This window comes from Aotus nancymaae, unplaced genomic scaffold, assembly GCF_030222135.1.
Source record: "Aotus nancymaae isolate 86718 unplaced genomic scaffold, 86718_ANA_hifiasm-v0.15.2.pri h1tg000020l, whole genome shotgun sequence".
Taxonomy (NCBI): Eukaryota; Metazoa; Chordata; class Mammalia; order Primates; family Aotidae; genus Aotus; species Aotus nancymaae.
In genome coordinates, this window is record NW_026988432.1 from 56,039,447 (window position 1) to 56,061,065 (window position 21,619).

The following is a 21,619-nucleotide window of genomic DNA, read 5'->3' on the forward strand; positions in this document are numbered from 1 at the left end:
CATTCCTTTAAGATACATTCAAAATACAACAAATAAAAACACCCAAACCCTAGAAAAGGCAACAGGCAAACCCAAATTGTTAACAGCTGCCATTAATTGAGCTCTCATTATGCACTAGGTGATTTAAAGCCATCCTATAAATATTGATAGCTAGGATCTGAACACTTTACATGCATTATTCATTGAATTCTCCGAACAAGTACAAGTCCATATTAAACAGACTATGGTGGCTCAATGATTTGCTCAAGGCCATAAAGCTATAACTCAAACCTAGGTCTGACTCCAAAGTCCTCGATCTTTCTACTATGCTACACCAAACCTCCAAAATAGATAGGATAAGAAACAACATTTTTTGAGTGTTTACCATGTGCTAGTACCTTAAAATTACAAGTCTGAAAGAGCTGTACTACAGCCAGCAAATGACAAGCCTAGGATGCGAATCCAGCAGGTAGTAAAGTCATTATATAACTAATACTGCATTGCTCAGTGTCCTTAACACAAACACTGTCAAGTAACAGTGAGCTCTACTTTCATTTATGGACAAGACAGAAGGAAATGGATGGAGGGATTTAGATAGACAACAGATAGTCTAATGAGGTTTTGTGAAACTCCAAAGAAATGAAATCCTTTTTGCTTAAAGATTTCCTTTGCATCTTTTAGCTCAAACGTCCTACACAGCTCCACACCTTATGAGATATGTATTACTGGCTTAGTCTGCAAATCAGCTTTGGAGGAGGTCTGACGGAGGTGAGAAGGGAATGACGGAAGTTTGGAGCAGAGACCTCCACCTGCCAATAAAATCGACAACTCCTGGTAAGCCCTGGAGTTGGGCAGGAAAAACTCACACTGACAGACATATTTAACATCTTTTCCTTAAACAAATATCCTAATAACTAAAAGCCTTCAATAGTCAGCTGCAATACATGTGTTTTAGTGATGCAGCCCTTATACATGAAACGGACATAATACATAAGAAAAATCATAAGCAAGTCCTTTTTTTTCTTGGCTACTGTTTACAAATTGTTTACTACCCATTTTATCTTACCTTTTGAATTTGACCTGCCCCTTGAGATATTGGAATAAAATGAGATACTGCAACAGGATGTGTCGACGAAAGTTACTGTCACTCAGTTGTAAATCCATCAGCTACTCAAGAAACAAGCAAACACATACAAAAACAACACATTAAAATCAAGTTTTGCCTGAAGGTACAAAATATGCTACTATAGAAATGGAAGATTCCAATTCAATTTAAAAAACATTTGTTGAGAGTTCACTGCATGTGAGGCATTACCACACAAGCCCACAGACAGCCCAGTCAAGGTTTCATTTTGATTTCTTGACTGTTTTATGCCATGACGTATTCATGTTGGTATAACAATGCTCTATCTGTGGTCCTGACATGAGGATAAAATAAGGCAGAAATATAAAAAAGTAAGCTAGGCATGGTGGCACAAGCCTGTTAGGAAGCTGAGGAGGAGGATCACTTGAGCCTAGGAGTTTGAGATCAGCCTGAGCAACATAGCAGGACTCTAAATTTAATAAATAAATAAATAAATAAAATTAAAAAGTAAAACCGAGGCTACTACTTTCCCACATATGAAAAAATAATGGCTAAAGAAGGCATGGATAATAGGACAATATCAAGGGGTACCACTCGTTTTTGTAGCCCTACAAAGTGCCTGCAACAGAGGTAATACTTGATAATAAACAAGAAATTAGAGGTGAAGATCATCCCTGATTAGATGGGCTTTGTTTTTAGCTTTTAATGAAAATTGCATTATACTTGTATCATCACAGAATCTGGATTAGAAAGGACCTGAAAGTCATTTATGGGGAAGTTCTTCAGCGACCCTGCCATCCACCTGTAAGAATAACCTCCAGTGATGAAGGAAGGTCATTCTGATTATGTGCATGGAGCACTGAAGGGAAGCTGGTCTATATCCACATTCTCATGCTAGTTCTACCTTCAAAAACTACAGCAACAAAGGAAAGTCACGTTCTTCTAAATGAAAAACCAGTAAGGCAGTTGGAAGCGTCAGTGACTGGTTTTGGTTCAATGTCCCAAGTTCCGCTGGCTCTGCTTTACATGGTTTGGTACCATCTACTAATGCCACCTAACACACATAAGCCTTCTTATTCACTAGCAACCCCTTCCACACTGCGGCTCCAGGTCTTTAAAGAAAATAATTAATGATCAGCCTTCCAGTCAGGTTTCCCTCGGTTTTAAGTATTGAATATATTTGATTGTTATTTATATTAACTCTCCTATCCCAAACTGGCAATGTGAATGACCGGCTATCAACCTTCCCTTCCTCCAGGCCCTGGGCAACTGGACTGTCTCCACTTAGGCTGTTAGTTCCTTGCTCTCAACTCCATGAACAGGCACATCTCTCTGCTCCAGCTACCCACTACTGTGGCCACAGCTAGGCCTGGGGTCACTCACAGCTACCCCAGATCTGAAGTCTTTAACTCACAATCCTATCTCACCACAACCTCCATCCTTCCCAGTCTCTCGCTCAGTTGCTCCCAATATACCTAACACTTGGATCTTACTGAGACTTTAAGGTCCCTGACCCATCTGTTCTCTGCCTATCTATTAGTCCCATCCTATTTTAAGATAATCCTATTTTAGTCTAAAGAGTTAGCAAACTTTTTCCTAAAGTGTCAAATAATAAATATTTTAATTAAGGTTATGTGGGCTAAGAGGCATATTATAGATATTATGTAGGTATTTAAAAATCTAAAATGTAAGGGGGGGGGAAAAAACCCCAAAACCACCAAAAAAAATCAATACAGATGGTGGGCCAGATTTGGTCTGTAGGCTATACATATAGTCTGCCAACTCCTGGCCTAGACTACAACAAATTAGCTGGGCATGGTGGCGTTTACCTGTAGTCCTAGCTACTCTGGAGGCTGAGGCAGGAGAATTGCTTAAACCTGGGAGGCGAAGGTTGCAGTGAGCCGAGATCGTGCCACTGCACTCCAGTGTGGGTGACAGAGCAAGATTTTGTCCAGAGGGGAGGGGGAAAACAAAGTGTTTTTGTCAAGATCAGCAATGACTTATTTGTTGTTAAATCCTGTGAACACTCTTTATTGACCTCATCCTACTTGATATGCTAGGCTTCCCTAAGTCCATGCTTTTCTAGTTTTTCTCTAATCTCACTGGTTACTCTTCAATCTTCTTCTGCTGTTCTCCATTCTCCCTTAAACTTGAGTTTTCTTCAGGATTTGATTGAATATTTTCTTCTCAATCTACACTCTCCCCACTAGCTCATTTTCATATACTCGACATCTGAATTACCATCTATAAACTGGTAACTCCTACAACTATACTCTCAACCTGGATCTTGTTCGTAATCTCCAGATTTGTATACTCAACAAGCTATTACACACTTCTACTTGAATGTTCAACTGACACTTGATCAGATTTCATGAACAAAGTAAAACATATCAGTTTCCTCCACAAAAGCTGTTCTCCAGTGTTGGCTAATTGAATGAGAGGCTCCAACATCCACCCATTTCCTCAAGCACATTCAGGAAGGCTTCCTGGAGAAAGCAGCATCTAAACTCTCAACAAGGAATAAACCTAAAGGTGGAGAGTGGGGGGAGGGGGGTGGGGGAACAAGAAGGGGAGCCAAATAAGAGACTGGCCTATTGGAAGGACCACAGTACACAGTTCAATACATCTGGAGTAGAGATGTGAACCCCTGGCTTAAAGAGATGAACCAAACTGGCTAGGCGATGCTTACTAGGTCTTCACTTTATTTTTGTTGAAAAATTTTTCTTGATAGAAACAATGGATTGAAAATAGGAGTCAAGAAGACACTGAATAAGGGGTGGAAAGGATCTAATGTGATTCAAGCTAACTGCTTCACATTATACTTAAGGAAACTAGGTTCAGAAAAGTTAAAACTACCTATACAAGGTTACACAGCTAGTGACAGAGCTAAGAGTAAAACTAACACACTCAATTGTACCCTTTCTTTCATAATACATACTATCTAGTTCCACTTTTCTTTGATTATTTAAAAAATTATACCATTTACACTATGTCATAAGTCAAATATTTCATTATCATTATTTTTAGAGACAGGGTCTCACTCTGCTCTCAGGCTGGAGTGCAATGGCACCATCATAGCTCACTGCAGCCTTGAAATCGGAGACTCAAGCAATTCCCTCGCCTCAGCCTCCTGAGTAGCTAGGACCACAGGCGTATGCCACAATGCCTAGCTAATTTTTTTCTTTTAATTTTTTTGTAAAGAAACAGTCTCACTTTGTTGCCCAGGCTGTTGTGAACTCCTGGCTTTAAGCAATCCTCCAGTCTTGGCCTTACAATGTGTTGGGATTACAGGCATAGGCCATCATGCCTGGCCCAAATGTTTCTTTATAAATGTCTTTGTATCTTGAGCAAAGGGTTTTTATTGTCCTTAGCTGTATCTATGTATGTATTTAGTACAGAAGGGTCTCGCTATGTTGCCCAGGCTGAACTTGAACTCCTGGGCCCAAGTGATCCTCCTGCCCTGGTCTCCTAAATAGCTGGAACTATAGGCATACACCATTGCACTAGGCTACTGTCCTTAGTTTTTATGGCACATCTTAGCTCAGGCCTCAGTTTTCCCGATATTCTAAACCTAAAAAGCTCATGCTTTTCATTTCAGTCATCCTTACATCCCTTTCTGTCAATAAATTTTACATATAAATAATATTCCCAGGTAAAATTATATGAAATCTTCCATTTCTATCAATTTAACACAAAATACTTAAAAAAATGTGTGCTAGAAAACAAAATATTCAGAACATTTTATTAAAATCTCACCAACTGTTAGCTGAGATAAAATTATTCAATTTCTAAATTATGAAATATTTTAAATGTTCAAAAAGGTATACTTAAGTAACATTCATGTACCCATTACCCAGTTACATATAAAATCCTAACATTTCTACCTATTACACATCTGTTAAAGAAACAGAAAATAATAGACACTGTTGAAGCTCCCTCTATAACCTCCCTACTCCTATTCCCCTCTCTCCCTCTACTATGGTAACCACCACCATGTATTTCAGTTAGGATTTTTATACACATTTTATATTACTACATATGTAAACATCTATAAATATATGGATGTACTTTGCATTGTTTCAAATTCTATACAATATGCACTATTCTGCAATTTGCTATTTTCATACAACACTATGTTTGAAATTTACCCATCTTAATACATGTTGCTCTAGTTCAGGGATTGGCAAATCTTTTAAGGACCAGTCAGAAACTATTTTAGGCTTTATGAACTATATGATCTCCATCACAACTATTCATCTCTGCTGTTACAGAGCAAAAGCAGTCAGTGACAAATGAATGAGGTGGCTGTGTTCCAATAAAAATTATGATTCTTATTTATTGTTTTCTGAGATAGGGTCTGACTCTGTCACCCAGGCTGGAATGCAGGAGCATGAATATGGCTCACTGCAGCCTTGACCTCCTGGGCTCAAGTGATTCTCCTGCCTCAGCCTCCCCTGTAGCTGGGACCACAGGCATATGCCACCACACTCAGCTCATGTTAAAAATTTTTTTGTAGAGTTAGAGGTATCACTTTGTTGCTCAGGCTGGTCTCAAACTCCTGGTTTCAAGCAATCGTCCTGCCTTGGCCTCCCAAAGTGCTGGGATTACAGGCTTGAGCCACTGCACCTGGCCCAATAAAAATTATTTACAAAAATAGATGATAGGCCAGATTTGCCAACCCCTGCTATAATAATCCATTTTCAGTGCTTTATAGAACTGTCATGTAAAATTATCATAATTTATCAGTTTTCTGCTTGTGAACATTGACACTGTTTCTAACCTTTCATTTATAAATACATCATTTACAAACAATGGTACAGTGAATCTTCTTACAGATTTCCTTGTATATGTGGGTCCTATGTAGGGGGCCATATTTAGGAACAAAGTTTTAACTTCACTAGTTTTTACAAAAGTATTCTGTAAAGCGGTTGATTCAATTTATATTTCAACAGTGTATAAAAGTTCTCATTTTTCCACATCTTTGCCAATACCATTATTGTTAGGCTTTTCAATTTTGGCCAGTTTGCTAAGTGTGAAATGGTTATATCATCATTTTATTTGCATTAGAGATGCTTAGCATCTTTTTAAAGTTCATTCACTATTCAGTTTTCTGCATCTGTAAATGACTTGTTTTTACCATCTTTTCAGTTTTCCATTTTGGTTGTCTTTTATCAATGGAATATTCTGAATACTAATCTTTTCTGGTTATGTAGATGGCAAATATCTTCCCCTAGTCTGTGGCTTCTCTTTTTATTTTACCTATGACATCTTTTACTATTCAAGACTTTTACATTCTTAAGTCTTAAATATTAAATTGATATTTTCCCTCATAATTTGTGCTTTTTGTAGTTCAAGAAATCTCTCCCTACTCCAAATTTACATATTTCATATTTCCTTCTGAATGTTTAAAAGTCTTGCTTTTCTTATTCATACTTTCAATTAACCTGGAATTGATTAACCTGGAATTGATGGTACTGAGGTATAGACTCTATTTTAATTTTTCCATATGGATAATGAATTGTCTTTAAGTAACATTTATTAAGAATAATCCATCCTTTCCTCACTAATTTATAATGCAATCTCTTTTGTATATTTTTTCTATAATTCAGACTTTCTATTGTTTCAATTTTCTTCTTCTTCTTTATACTGGTACTAGTAATTACCTGCCCTAATTACTATTGCTCTAATAGATCTTAATATCTGACAGGGCAAGTGTTCCTGCTTTGTTTACATTTTTCTTATGCTTGGCTCTTTGCTTTTCCATAAAAATGTTAAGACCAACTTTTTGAGTTCCCTCAAAAAAGTCCATTTGGTCTTGATAATAAAACAATTCATATTCCTTTGGGTATAGCCTAAAAGTTAAATTAAAAAACCCATTTGGATATTGATTCAAAATACACTGAATCAATGAATCTGAGGAGAAGTGGCACTGGGTCTATATCTACAAATGTAGTAATGCTGCTCCATTTTTGTAATTTTTCTCTATGAAGATTACGCCTAGGTATTGGAGAGCTTTCACTGCTATTCTGAATAACATGCTGTAATTGATTACCGGTTTATAAGAACACTATTGATGTTTCTCTTGCAATCTTGCTGAAGTCTCATTAGTTCTAACAGTTTCTTGGTTCTCTTGGATTTTTCTCTGTAGACAATTACATTGTCTTCAAATGGGGATAGTTTACTTTTTGCTTTTTCCAATACTTATAACTCTTATTTCTTTTTTGTTTTTTTCTCTTATAGAAATGGTTAGATCCTCCAGTACGGTGTTGAACAGAAATATGGTTAGTGTCCATCCATGTCTTCTTTTTGGATTTAATGGGAATACTTTTTGAAGTTTCATAACTGTGTATGATGTTTGCAATAGAGTTTTAAAAATCAGTCCTTTTATCAACTCAGAGAACATTCTTTTCTACTTTTTTATTGAATATTAGATTTTATTGAATTTTCTTGGCTTCTGGGATGATCATACACATCTTAAAAATCTTTAACATATTTTATTTTTTCAGACACAGTCTTGCTGTGTTGCCCAGACTGGTCTTGAGCTCCTGGGCTCAATCAATCCTCCTGCCTTGGCCTCCCAAAGTGCTGGGATTACAGGTGTAAGTCACTACGCCCAGTCAATCTGTTGTTAATCTGGCATTATATTTATCTTTCTGATCAACCATACTTACCTTCCTAGGATAAATCATATGTCTCTATTTAAAAAAAAAATAACTACTTCACTTAATTTGTCAGTTTATAAAACATATTTTATTTCTATAAATACAAAACATTCTATTTATGTGTGACATGAATATATATACAAGTTTTTTCTTGTTCTGTCCTTATTGGGATTTTATTTGTAAATTATAATCTTATATAATGAACTGGGGGGGCACTTCCCTTTTTCTAACTTCTGAAAATTTTCATTTATGGTAGAAATTATTTATTCTTTGAAGTGTTGATAAGATGTGCCTAAAAAAATCTCTGGGCCTGATGTCATTCAAAAATGTCATTCTGGCTGCTATTTCTTTAATGGTTATTCATCTATTTGGTTTTCTATTTTTTTTTTTTGAGAGTCTATTTTGGTAATTAAATTTTTCTACATAATTCTAATTTTGTTAGGCTTCAGAATTTATTAGAAGTTGTTCATAATATCCTCTTAATCATTTCAAATATCTCTATTTCAATTTTTACTGTCAATATTGTTTGCTGGTATCTTTTCACTTTCCTTGCACAGGCTCTGGATTTCTTTTTATAACATTTCCTTTTCAAAGAAACAACTTTTGGTTTTGCTGATATGCTTTATAGTTTGTTTTATTTCACTAGGTTTTGCTATTATTATTACTTCCATTTTCTTGAGATTTAGTTTGTACTTTTTCTAACTTCTTGAGTTGAATGCTCAATTTGTCACTCTTTCTTGACATTTTTTCCATTAATGCATAGGAAGCTGTAACTGTCCCTTTACATCTCCCTTTATTTGTAACCCACACTTCTGACATATAATTCTTCCTGTAATTACAATTTTGATAAACATTTATTACAAGTTTGGAATTTCCATTATGATTTCTTCTTTAACTCCTGGGAAATGCACTTTTATGTTTTCATATATTTGCCTCTTTTTAAGCTATCCTTTTTGCAGCTCTAATTTTATAATCTGATTTGATTACACAGAAATGTGTCCAGAGAATGTGTTCTTCATCTGTAATCTTTGAAATTTCTTGAGAATTTCTTTGTGACCTAGTACATGGTCAAACTTTGTGAATATTCCACATATACACAAAAAGAAATAAATTGCTTCTATTTGTTCTGTACTACATCAAGCTTATTACCTTCATTGTTCAAATCTTCCATATACTTAACTAATCTTTAGTCTGTCTGATCTATTGGTTATTTATGGAAGCAGTTAAAAATATACCACTGTAATTGTGGGCCAACTTCTCATAATTTTGTTTTTGCTTAATATATTTGAGGACATATTGTTAAGTATATATAAGTTCTTGACACCTTCTTGGTGGTTCATTCCTTTATTATCTAGTGTTCCTTGTCCTATTTAAGCTTTTTCCCTTAAATTCTTTTTTATTTGTTATTTATGTAGCTTTCTTTTTGTTGGTATTAGCCTAGTATGTCTCTTTCCATCCTAATATTTTGATCTTTTTGAAAAGTTTTTTTAGGTATATATCCCTTGTGGATATAAACTGCTCCATCTTCCATTTATTAAATTTTTCTTGTGTTCTTTTTTTTTTTCCACGTAAGTCTTAAGCTTCTTAGGTCTGCTTTCTTCCTTCTTAATGAAAATCATGGAATTACAGAACTTAGCTAAGCAATGCAAGTGAACTAGGAAAGGATAAGATTCTAAGATGCAAACCTCATTAAAAGGAAACTGGTGCCCCCAGAAGACAAACGTACCAATGGCAATTTGGTGCATGGGAAGCTCAGAGTATCTGTGTAACTGTGAATTTGTTTTGCTCTTGAGCCACCAGTGAGGTAAAGTAACCTTGAGTTAGTTTAGAATGTTTTCATCCTTAAGAGTGCTTTTATATGACCTCTAGTTGGCCTAATAATTTAATAATCTTTCCTGTTGACTGTTAGGCTTACTTTTACTTTTGTGTGAAAACCCATATAAATTGTGTATCAGGAGTGGGCAATAGGGTAATCTTTCTGTAGCATGACTGCAGGAGTTGCATATTTCTCAGAAAATAAATGAGTCTATGAAAGGAATACAGCCTGGACAGTTTCTACAGTATATAACTCTGATCAGATTGTGTGTCTTGAGAGATTTCTAGAGAAGTACTAAACTTCTCATGTACTTGATTTTTTTTTTTTTTTTTTTTAAGAAAGAGTCTTGCTCTGTCGCCCAGGCTGGAGTGCAGTGGCACAATCTTGGCTCACTACAACCTTCGCCTCCCGGGTTCAAGCAATTCTCCCACCTCAGCCTCCTGAGTAGATGGGACTACATGTGTGCACCACCACGTTCGGCTAAATTTTGCATTTTTAGTAGAGATGGGTTTCACCATGTTGGCCAGGCTGGTCTCAAACTCCTGGTCTCAAGTGATCTACCTACCTTGGCTTCTCTAAGTGCTGGGATTACAGGCGTGAGCCACCACACCCGGTCTCACATACTGGATTTCCTTTTTAAATTGTTGAAAGGCACCACTAAGTGCTTACATAATCCTGGACAAGGTGTTCAAATCTGCCCAGACAATTAAGAAATCAAGCCTAAACTCCAAATGTTTTGAATATACCCATTTTCTCTCCAGATGAGGAAAAAAAAAATACAGGCTCCACAGTTATGTTTACAAAAGAAAGCCACAATTTAAACTTTTAATTTTCACAAATGTGTTAGATAGTATATTAGGGTCTAGAGGACTGAACTATAAAACAGTTTTCTACATGGAATAGTACTTTCCATATAGCTTATTCAATTGAAATAGAAAGCATTTGGTTTCTGAGAAAAAGAATGTATAAACAATTGTATAAAAACAACTAAATTATAAATTTAAATAGCATTCCTACTTTCTTTTTTTGAGATGGAGTCTCACTCTGTCACCCAGGCTGGAGTGCAGTGGCGCGATTTTGGCTCACTGCAACCTCTGCCTCCCAGATTCAAGCAATTCCCCTGCCTGAGCCTCCCGAGTAGCTAGGATTACAGGTGCGTACCACCACGCCTGGCTAATTTTTGTATTGTGTAGAGATGGAGTTTCACATGTTGGCCAAGCTGGTCTCTAACTCCTGACCTCAAGTGATCTGCCCGCCTGAGCCTCCCAAAGTGCTGGGATTACACGCGTGAACCACCATTTCCAGCCCTACTTTCTAATAATTCTTTCCAAACTTTCTTTCAATAAAAATTTCTTTAAAAAATGAAAAATTTAATTTTAGTTTAAAGGCCTCTCAGTGTCCCTGCTAAGTTACAAGGGAAAGGAGCTGCCCATTGAAGGCAGGAGGTATCAAGTTTCAACCCTTTTCTTTAGTAAAACAATAGCCTAAAGATACAGTCTCAAAAAGTTTTAAGAAACTTTCTGTACTAATACAGTAATGCGTCGCTTACCTACAGGGTACATTCTAGGAAAGGTGTCATTAGGCAATTTCCTCATTGTGTGAACATCACAGAGTGTACTTAACAATAGTATTGCCTACTACAGACTTAGGCTGTATGCTACAGCCTATGGTTCCTAGGTTACGAACCTGTAGAGCATGTTACTGTGCTAAACACGATAGGCAACTGTAACACAATGGTTAAGGATTTGTTTATCTAAACATATAAAAGGCACAGTAAAAATACGGTATTATAATCTATAATCTTACAGAACCACTGTTGTACATGGGGTCTACTGTTGACCAATTATGTGGTCATTATGTGGTGCCATTATGGGGTACATGACTATACTTTGAAGTAGACTTAGAAGGTTATAGTGTTCCTCAGTAAAATAAATACCAAAATTTTACATTTTAATTTCATTTTCCTTAATACTCATACTCAATGTAAAACAAACTCTTTAATGTTTTACATTAGTACTATTTGAAAGTTTTCAGTTTAAAAGATGATTTTATGACTTTCCTTTGATTAAACCACAAGACAAAAAAAAGATACAAATATGGAATTTTAGTAAATATAAGACGTTTCTGCCTTTAAAAGGCTAAATCAAATGAAACTTCCTAATTAATATAGGTTATTTTGTTATTACCTGTATTAGTAATACTCAGGATTACTTATACATAAACATGGGTGAACAACTAAATCATGCTGTGATTAAACAGCCAGTGTCTGTATATTGGTTTTCATAAATCTCAGACAATACTGAAAATTATATGAATCTACAGAATACTCTTATGCTATCTGGTAAAGTTTTAATACTCTATAGGATTATACAGTATTGAAGAAATTTTTACAAAAAATTAAAATTCAGACACAGAAAACATAAAAAGTCCCTAACACATGATTCTCACTCTGTCACCCAGGCTAGAGAGCAGTGGTGTGTTCTCAGCTCACTGCAACCTCTGCCTCCCGGATTCAAGCAATTCTCCTGCCTCAGCCTCCCACTAGCTGGGATTACAGGCACCTGCCACCACGCCTGGCTAATTTTTTGTATTTTTAGTAAAGATGGAGTTTCCCTATGTTGGCTAGGCTGGTCTCAATCTCCTGACCTCAAGTGATCTGCCTGCCTTGGCCTCCCAAAGTGCTGGGCATGAGTCAATGTGTCTGCCCTGACCCATGTTTTTAAACCTACGTATCTCTGACTATATATTAACATGTTTGTTCTTCATAACATTCAGGATGAAATAAATCAGTTAATGTTTACATATTAAACATACTTGATAGAACTGTTTTAATCTTCTGCACCCTAACTGTCTTTAGTTTTCCTAGAGGGCTGCTACTTGGTAGCATCAATTATATTAGTTTATCTTGCTTGTATAACCATGGCCTGACTCACATATACAGGTTATTCTAAAAATAACAATGACTGAGCATGCTCTAAGTTTTCTAATATGCTCAATGATATTTAAAGAGCTGTTCTATTTGTCAGGACCACAGAGTTCAAAAATGTCACAACAGAGGGTAGCTCATGCCCTCTGCCCTGAGGACCATTACAACTCAATTTTATTTATATTAAAAAATGTCAATCATATGAAAAGGTTTTAGCTATAGTATTTACCTTTACAGGATGGGTGAAAGCACACCTATATGCTAAGACTGACATGACTGTCAGCAAAAGACTTCTAAAGCAGTGATCCCTAACCTTTTTGGCACCAGGGACTGGCTTCATGGAAGACAACTTTTCCACAGACTTGGGGTTAGGAGGTGGAGGGAATGGTTTTGGGATGGTTCAAGTGCATTACATTTATTGTGCACTTCATTTCTATAATTATTATACTGTAATATATAATGAAATACATATACAACTCACCATAACGTAGAATCAGTGGAAGCCCTGAGCTTGTTTTCCTACAACTAGAAGGTCTGGCAGTGATGGGAGACAGTGACAGATCATCAGGCATTAGATTCTCATAAGGACACAACCTAGATCCCTCATGCTCAGTTTACAATAGGGTTCATGCTCCTATGAGAATCTAATGCTGCGGCTGATCTGACAGGAGGCGGAGTTCAGGTGATAACTTGAGTGATGGAGAGAAGCTGTAAACAAAGATGAAGCTTTGCTTGCTTGCCACTGCTCACCTCCTGCTGTGCAGCCCACTTCCAGAGCTATCTAAAAACCTCCCATACCGAAAACAACTAATGAGGTTAAAAAAATCGTAGGATAGTGGTTAGCTTGCCCACTTGTTAACAGGAGGGTCTTGCTTCTGCCTTCATTTGCTCCTAAATAGGCTGCAGTGTATCGCATAAGAGACCTATCTTAGCCTTCACTACATAAAGATTCAGCCTTAGGTACCTCTCAGTGAACATAGAAAGTACCAAAAATTTAAGGCAGAACCACTGTATGGATAGTTTCTTACTAAAAAATATGACCAACAGTCCTAATCTGAGGCCTCTTCACACAATACAGAGACTTTGCAGAATTCTGAATTTTCTTTCTCCATGAACAAGAATGGTCTAATGACCACACTAGGGTCAACAGTACATTACTGTGGTTAATCCCACCCTGTTAACTGCTAGCTACTGAGTATTCCATCTGATCATTTTGGTCATTGAGTCTCAGATGGAAAGTGAGAAGCATATCATTCTAAAGAACTGGGTAACCCTGAGGCTTATATCTAGTTAGTATTGTTATACTTTTTTCTGTGAGAACTTAAAAGATCCAAAAATATATTCCTTTAACCATCATGTTAGTACTCATGGTACTTAAATGTTTTGAAATGTTGTTCTGCTTTTACATGCTACACAGTAAAGAGGGAGGAATCCCTATAATACCAGTGCCTTTTATTTGGTATGATAAGTTGGACAATTAGAGGTAAAATCCTCCCCTAAAATTTCTGAATCCCTGGACTACCCTTAAAGAACAGATACTTTTCCACTCCATTAAAAAATAAACAATACAGGTATCTCAGCACTACATTTAGTAACTAATATCCCCAGATTATTTTGCTCTGCTAACAACAGAACTATATTGTTGGGCATTGGTATTTACAATCACACTCTAGATAGCACAAAAATGCGGCTCTTGAAAATTACAATGCCACTTTGTTTCTAGGGGAAACTTCTATCTTTAAGAAAGAAGATATGGGCTGGGTGTGGTGGTTCACGCCTGTAATCCCAGCACTTGGGGAGGCCAAGGTAGGTGGATCACAAGTTAGGAGTTTGAGACTAGCCTGGCCGACATGGTGAAACCCTAACTCCACTAAAAATACACAAATTAGCTGGGTATGGTGGCACATGCCTGTAATCCCAGCTATTGGGGAGGCTGAGGCAGGAGAATCACTTGAATCCAGGAGGCAGAGGTTGCAGTGAGCAGAGATCATGCCACTACACTCCAGCCTGGGCAACAGAGCAAGACTCCGTCTCGGGGCAGGGAAAAAAACAGAAAGAAGATATGATAATTTACAAAGACACCCATTTTATTTGTAGAACCTCTGCCTACCTGTAGTTGCCACATGACTGGCCTATCTCTAACTATAAAGTTTTTATCATCTGGCCGGGCACGGTGGCTCATGCCTGTGAGCCACGGCCTTTGGGAGGCTGAGGCAGGCAGATCACCTGAGGTTGGGAGTTTGAGACCAGCCTGGCCAACATAGCAAAAATCCACCTCTACTAAAAATATAAAAATTGGCCAGGTGTGGTGTTGGGCGCTTGTAATCCCAGCTACTTGGGAGGCTGAGGCACGAGAATCGCTTGAACCTGGGAGGCAGAAGTTGCAGTGGGTTCAAAAAAAAAAAAAAGGTGTCTCAAAAAAAAAAGTTTACGTCATCCTTGCCAAGCATTATTTCCTGACTAAGGAAAAGTCTGAGCAGATTCAAGTAACAAAACATAATGCTTCTGGATAATAATATTCTTACTGGATGGGGTCAAAAGCTCTATTACAGAGATGAAAGATCTAACCTTATAAGGACAACATCACTTTTCTAAACCTGCTCACCAGTAAAGTGATAGGCTATAGAGTTATGCTGCAAATAATCATAGCTTTAGATTTCACTTTAGCTCGCTCTTACTGGCAAGGAATATAGCACCTATATCCCTGAAAAATCGAGATCTTTCCCATGACTTACCAAATCTGTATCAAGCTGAAAGTAACATCAGGCCCAAAACTGGCATATGTTTAGGTGTGAAGGCCTTTTTGGGAATCCTAGTATTAAAACACCACGTAAGGTATAGTGATGCCAGAAGGCTTCTTTCAGTGCAGCAGTAAAGCTTATAAAATGTTGTATATTTTTCAGAATAAAGGTAATACAAGTATTTTCACTTAGATAAGTAGTAAACACTGAACATTCACCAAAAAATATGAAGAATGTACAGGAGGACTGTACATTTAAAATAAAGTTGTTGCTTAAGGGGCAACAAAGGGAAATGAAGATGCAAAACATTACATGCCTCACATTCTCTGGTATAATTCTGTGCCTTTTTCTTTTTCCTAGGGTAAGTTTTAAGCTTCTCAAAGCTGCTTTTACCTTTCTCGAGGTACTGATTAATGGAATTTCAGTGCTCAATCCTTAAAGTTCATGCTCTAACTGCTGGTGAAAGCAAGTTCACAAAGATTCAGAAAAGGAGAGATACTACTAGAAAGCCAAGTATGATAAAGTGAATGGAGAATGATACAAAAAGCATCAATCAAATATTCCACGGTGGATATTTCTCTGAAAATGTTTAATCCTGCTGTCTTTCATAATTAAAATATCCTTAGAAATGCTATTTGTTTGGGAGGCTAAGGCAGGAGAATAGCTTGAACCCAGGAGGCAGAGGTTGCAGTGAGCCAAGACTGTGCTGTTGCACTCCAGCCCGGGCGACAGAGTGAAACCCCCATCTCAAAAAAAAAAAAAAAAAGGTATTTTGTTAAAAAAAAAAACAAAAAACAAAATCTATGAAGACATCCAGAGTTTTGAAATAGCTGTCATGTCCTGAGAAATGTGGAGCTGTAACTCTTAAAAGTATACAACACTTACTGGTTGTTTTATTTTGTAACTTTTTGCCCTGATAATATTAAACTGACACCTCTGCATTCTAAAAGGTAGATATCTTTGGGAAGGTTCTTTGTTAAGCAAGGAGAAGAGCTTTGGGATTTTCTTCTCCTCTTCCACATAAGGTAGAAGAAAACTTTTGAAATCTTTATTCAACCAAAAGGCTTCTGTTTGTTTCATTTAAATTAACAAATATAGCTGGAGTTTTAAAAATCCAATCTGATAAGGTCTTATTAGGTAAATTAAATCAGTTTATACTTGTTATTACTGACATACTTCTCCCCTCCTTTCTGCTCCTTTTTCCTTCCCTTCCTGCCATTTGCTGGATTTATAAAGTAGTATAAGTTCCTCCCTGACTCCCTTTGATTTATGCTCTTTGAGAGCAACAAGTTGGCTTTCTTTTGGTAGTTACCCTTTCAATACACATAAAAAGTCTAAAGTTATTCAGTATTCCTTTCCTACCCCTGAAGATGACAAGAACTGCCATTTTAAATTACTCATTAAACATCTCTGCTTTCCCCTTCCATATTATTACTGTCATCTAGTTAAGTTTCACATTAATAAAATTTTTTAATTAAAAAAATTTTAAATCATTCATGACTTTTTTTGTGTTTATAGTCAATAGTAAATTTACTGTCATATTTTTCAATTTTTGTGCTCACCATTGCCTTCTGTATCCCACTCCATTCTTATGGGTTCAATTTCCTTCTTCCTGAAGAATATCCTTGAGTAGTATTTTTCAAAATGAGGGTCACTGAATGGTAAGTTATCCTGGTCTTTAAATAAAAACGTCTTTCTTTCATCAATAGTCTTGAGTATATTTAACTTGGTATAAAATTCAAGATTGAATGTCATTCTTCTCTCAGCACTTTAATATTTCTCTACTGTCTTCTGGTATTAATGGTTGATAGCTGTTAGAAATCTGCTAACAGTCAAACTGCTGTTCCTTCCCAGTATATCTGTCTTTCTTATCCCTTAGTGGCTTTTGGGTTTCCTCTGAATGCCCACAGTTATGGCATGACGTCCTGAAGCATAGATTTATCTTTCTTTATCCTGCTTGGCAGTTGTGGCACACTTTTAAGCTGAGGATTTGAGATTTCCTTCAATTCTTTGCAATCCAGTTTCTCTACCATTCCCTCCACTTTCTTCTCTGGAAATCCTACCAGACAAATGTTGGAAATTCTCAATCTATTCACCATGGCTTTTAACTGCTCTTTCACTTAAAAAAAAATTCTGTCTGTGCTGCTTGTTGGATGAAGTTCTCATCACCTTTTTCAGTTCACTAGTTCTTTGTTCATCTATGTCCATTGTATAGTTTAATTCTGTGTCTTGTGTTTTGGTTTCAATGATCTATACTTTTCATTTCCAAGACTCCCAATTAGTTGTATCAACTGTCCTATTTCATTTCTGCCTGCTTCTGTTTCATGATTTCTTGCTTCTTTTCAATGAATGTTATCTCATCAATTATCTTTTTGAGTATCCAAAACATACATAAAGTCTTGGTCAGGCTATATATTTCATCAGGAATAAATATACGTATATCTCAATAGTTGATTTTGCTGGTGATCCCTCTTAGCATTAGATTTATGGATTTTGGAATTTTAATTTATCAGAGTTTTGAACAGGAGCCTTTTCTTTCAGGATGTTTGTTTACTTCTTTTCCCCTCCCTCTCTGTGTACATTCTTCCCTGTCTAGCAGTTTTGCATCTGCTTCTACCAGGGCCCCTGAGTCCAAAAGTCTGGAAGAAGTCTTATGACGACCTCTTGGAGCAGCTGTTTCATAAGTATAATGAGCATATCACATATCTGGTCACTGAGCAAGCAGATGGACACAAAACTGTCTTTGTTATCCCTAGGCCCACAACTTCCTATAAAACCATAGCCCTTGGCAGAAGGCTGGCAATATTTTTTCTTAGTTTCTTTCCAAAAGTGGATAAAGTTCCACCCTAGTCCTTGGCTTCAAGAAGTGAATCTGGCTCTGGCCCCTTGTCCCACATGGTGCACATTTCATCTCTGTTACTTGTAGCCAAACTCCTGGACACCACCACCTGCCTTGGATAGAGAGTCCAGCAGGCCCAGGCTGCAGTTTTGCTCACTACTTGGCATTTCTGGTCCATGAAGATATTTATCTTGTTTCTGGAAGCCCAGCTTTGTCTCTTTTGTTTTCTTGTTTATATTTTACCCGTCATTGCTATGTGTTTGGAGCAAAGGGAGTGAGTCGAAACATAAACTCAATGTGCCATTTTGACTAGAAACTTTACATAATCTTGTAGCATTATATTTGAACAAAATTTACTTTTTAAAATGTAAATAAGATTACCAAGAAAGTTTTAAACCCCTTACTTGTACCTAAATAATAATAAAATATTATTTTCATAAATACAAATTAAATCCTAAATTGATGTTTAAAATATATAGTCAAGAAAGTAATTAAACTGCATTTATTCCAAAATTAGTCTACAAAACAGACTTAATGTAGAATTACTTTCACCTTTGAAATCAAATTAGTCCTGCTTGAGAAAGGAAGAAATGGGACTTTCAAACTAACATTAATCAGCTTTAACCAAAAGTACAATAAGAAACATTTCTATTCAACTTAAATTAGAAAGGTTGTCAGCTGAACAGAAATAAAACAAGACCATTTTTTATTATGCTTAGTGAAAAAGAAAAACTTATACCTTTTCACTTGTTAAAAATTTTGCAAAATATACATGCTCTCCTCCTGTTTTCAATTCTTCCATCTTTTTTCTTGAGGCCTGAGTATCATCTAGTTTGTAACTCTTAAAAACAGCTAAAACTTCTTCAGAATACTGCAAAATAAAAATATTAGCTTTATTCAACATTGTTGCCAAAATTTATTTAGTTCTTTTCTGCATCAAAATACCTAGAATTTACTCCCAATCATGTATGTATATTGTAAAACATACCAACAATAAAAATTATTATAGCAAAATGAGATTAAAAACTATTTTGTGGCCGGGCGCGGTGGCTCAAGCCTGTAATCCCAGCACTTTGGGAGGCCGAGGCGGGCGGATCACGAGGTCAAGAGATCGAGACCATCCTGGTCAACATGGTGAAACCCCGTCTCTACTAATACAAAAAATTAGCTGGGCATGGTGGCGCGTGCCTGTAATCCCAGCTACTCAGGAGGCTGAGGCAGGAGAATTGCCTGAACCCAGGAGGTGGAGGTTGCAGTGAGCCGAGATCGCGCCATTGCACTCCAGCCTGGGTAATGAGCGAAACTCCGTCTCAAAACAGAACAAAACAAAACAAAAAACTATTTTGTATGATATTTCACTTATTGTAAAAGTAGGAACAAATTCTCTACTCCTAAAGAAACATGATTTCTTAAGAAGTTTGTGTAAGGGGCAAACAGAGAACGGAACACTTTAAGACTACACAGAAATTTACCAGTGAAATTGTCTAACCACCTGTGGAAACTCTAAGGCATTTCTTGTGCTAAAGACTGACCAAATAAATTCCATCAAATTCTGTCCAGTTAGAATAGACAATTCCAGGTCATTTCTCACTAACCAGTTAATCTGAATTTGGATGGTGCTATTGCACAAAAATTTGCATATAAAATAAAAACTATTAAAAATAACAGAACACACACCATGGTACTTTGAGAACTACCTGTTTATCTTAGATTTTGATTACGACAAAAAAGGACAACTGATCTTTAAGTAGCCAAGAAAAACAAAAAATTCTTCTACAACAGGATTGGCAAACATTTTCTGTAAAGGACCAGAGAGTATTTCAGGCTTTGTGGCCTGTATAGTCTCAGTTGCAACTACTCAGCTGTGCCATTATAGTGCAAAAACAGCCACAGGTAAGTGGATGGTCATAGCAGTATTCCAATAAATCTTTGTTTACAAGCAATAGGTTGAATCTGGCCCAAGACCATGGTTTGAGGATTTCTGTTCCAACAAGATAGCTAAAATAATTTTGTGCAAAGTAAAGATAGAATGTATTCTGCAAAATATCATCAATTTATGTTGACAACACTCATATTTTTAAAAAGCAAGGCTGTAATGACTAACTTTTAAATATCCAATTCTTATATGTTACTTCACAATATTAATGGTTTAAACATTAATTTATATATTAGCTTGTTATGAAATTGGTATAAAAATGTAAGAGACAGAATTATATAGCGAAAAATATGTCAGACAAGATTAAGTTTTAGCTCTATTACTGACTATAAAATACTGGGCTTCTGATAGTCTGTCACTGGCAACTCACCTTGAGAAAAGTTTTCCATGAAATCTTCTCATAGCATTGCACAGGGTTCCTGAAGTAATCCTGAAGTGACCAGAATTTTCGATACAGGTTGTAATCAATTGGAATAGAGCTAATAAAATAAATGTTATATTAAATAAATCATTTAAATCCTTTTACAAACATCTAAATATTCTTAACTTAGCTTTGGTCACAAACCCTTTTCAGAATCTAATAAAATTTATCAGAAAAGTACACATTTACAAATATATGAACTTTTACAAATCATTTTAGGGAACTCATAGACCCCAACAGACTCTCTTTATCTACACTGGTGGAGCCCCTGAATTTTGGCAGGACACATGGTTATTCAGAATTAAAGATTATGCTTCCCAACCAATCTTGCTGCTAGTATGGCCGTGTGCCAATCAGTTGGGAGTAGAAGTGACATGTGCAACTTTTGGGCCATATTTTACCACTGGCCTTTTCCTCTTCCTGCTGGCTAGAATGCAGATTGAGAATGAGCCACCTTGTACTACAGAAAAAAGGGCAAACACCAAGAGATGATGGAAGAAGAAGGTAGAAGAAATCTGGGTCTAGACAATCTCACTGAGAAGCATTCCTTACCAGCCTTGGATTGCCTGCTTCTAGACTTTGATATGAGGGGAGAACAAAGAAATTTTTATGTTGTTTAAACCAATGCTAATTTGAATCTATGTTAAAAGTCACAGGTATTATATCCTAACTAATAATATTATATCCTAAGAAGCACTAGTATGAGATAACCATATATGGTATATATCAAATTAGCATCACAAAAATAAGCCCTTTCTCTAGTGACTTTATTATGGCATTAGTAGTTCAACTTCTTTTTTTTTTGAGACAGAGTTTGCTCTTGTTGCCCACACTGGAGTGCAATGGCACAATCTCAGTTCACTGCAACCTTTGCCTCCCAGGTTCAAGCAATACTCCTGCCTCAGCCTCCCGGGTAGCTGGGATTACAGGCATGTGCCACCATGCCTGGCTAATTTTGTATTTTTAGTAGAGATGGGGTTTCTCCATGTTGGTCAGGCTGGTCTCGAACTCCCAACCTCAGGTGATCTGCCCACCTTGGCCTCCCAAAGTGCTGGGATTACAGGTGTGAGCCACCACGCCCGGCCACTATTTCAACTTCTAATCTTGATATGTTACAAATCTACGGTGTCAATATATATTCTTTATATTTTTAAAACAGCTAGTATCTGATAAACAGCTAGTATCTGAAGCACATGAAAATCAACAGTGAAGAAT

The 21,619-nt window shown here is 36.6% G+C and overlaps 1 protein-coding gene across 1 annotated transcript in view; it reads right to left on the reverse strand.

Annotated features, from left to right (window-relative positions):
• The window catches only part of THOC1 (THO complex subunit 1), a 57,161-nt gene that overhangs the window by 11,547 nt on the left and 23,995 nt on the right, over positions 1-21,619 (reverse strand). The window contains exons 10-12 of the mRNA XM_012445006.3: positions 20,354-20,462; positions 18,787-18,918; positions 1,046-1,146 (exon numbers count right to left, since the gene is read on the reverse strand). Coding sequence (XP_012300429.2) covers positions 1,046-1,146; positions 18,787-18,918; positions 20,354-20,462 — 342 coding nt within the window. The remainder of the gene's footprint in view (positions 1-1,045; positions 1,147-18,786; positions 18,919-20,353; positions 20,463-21,619) is intronic.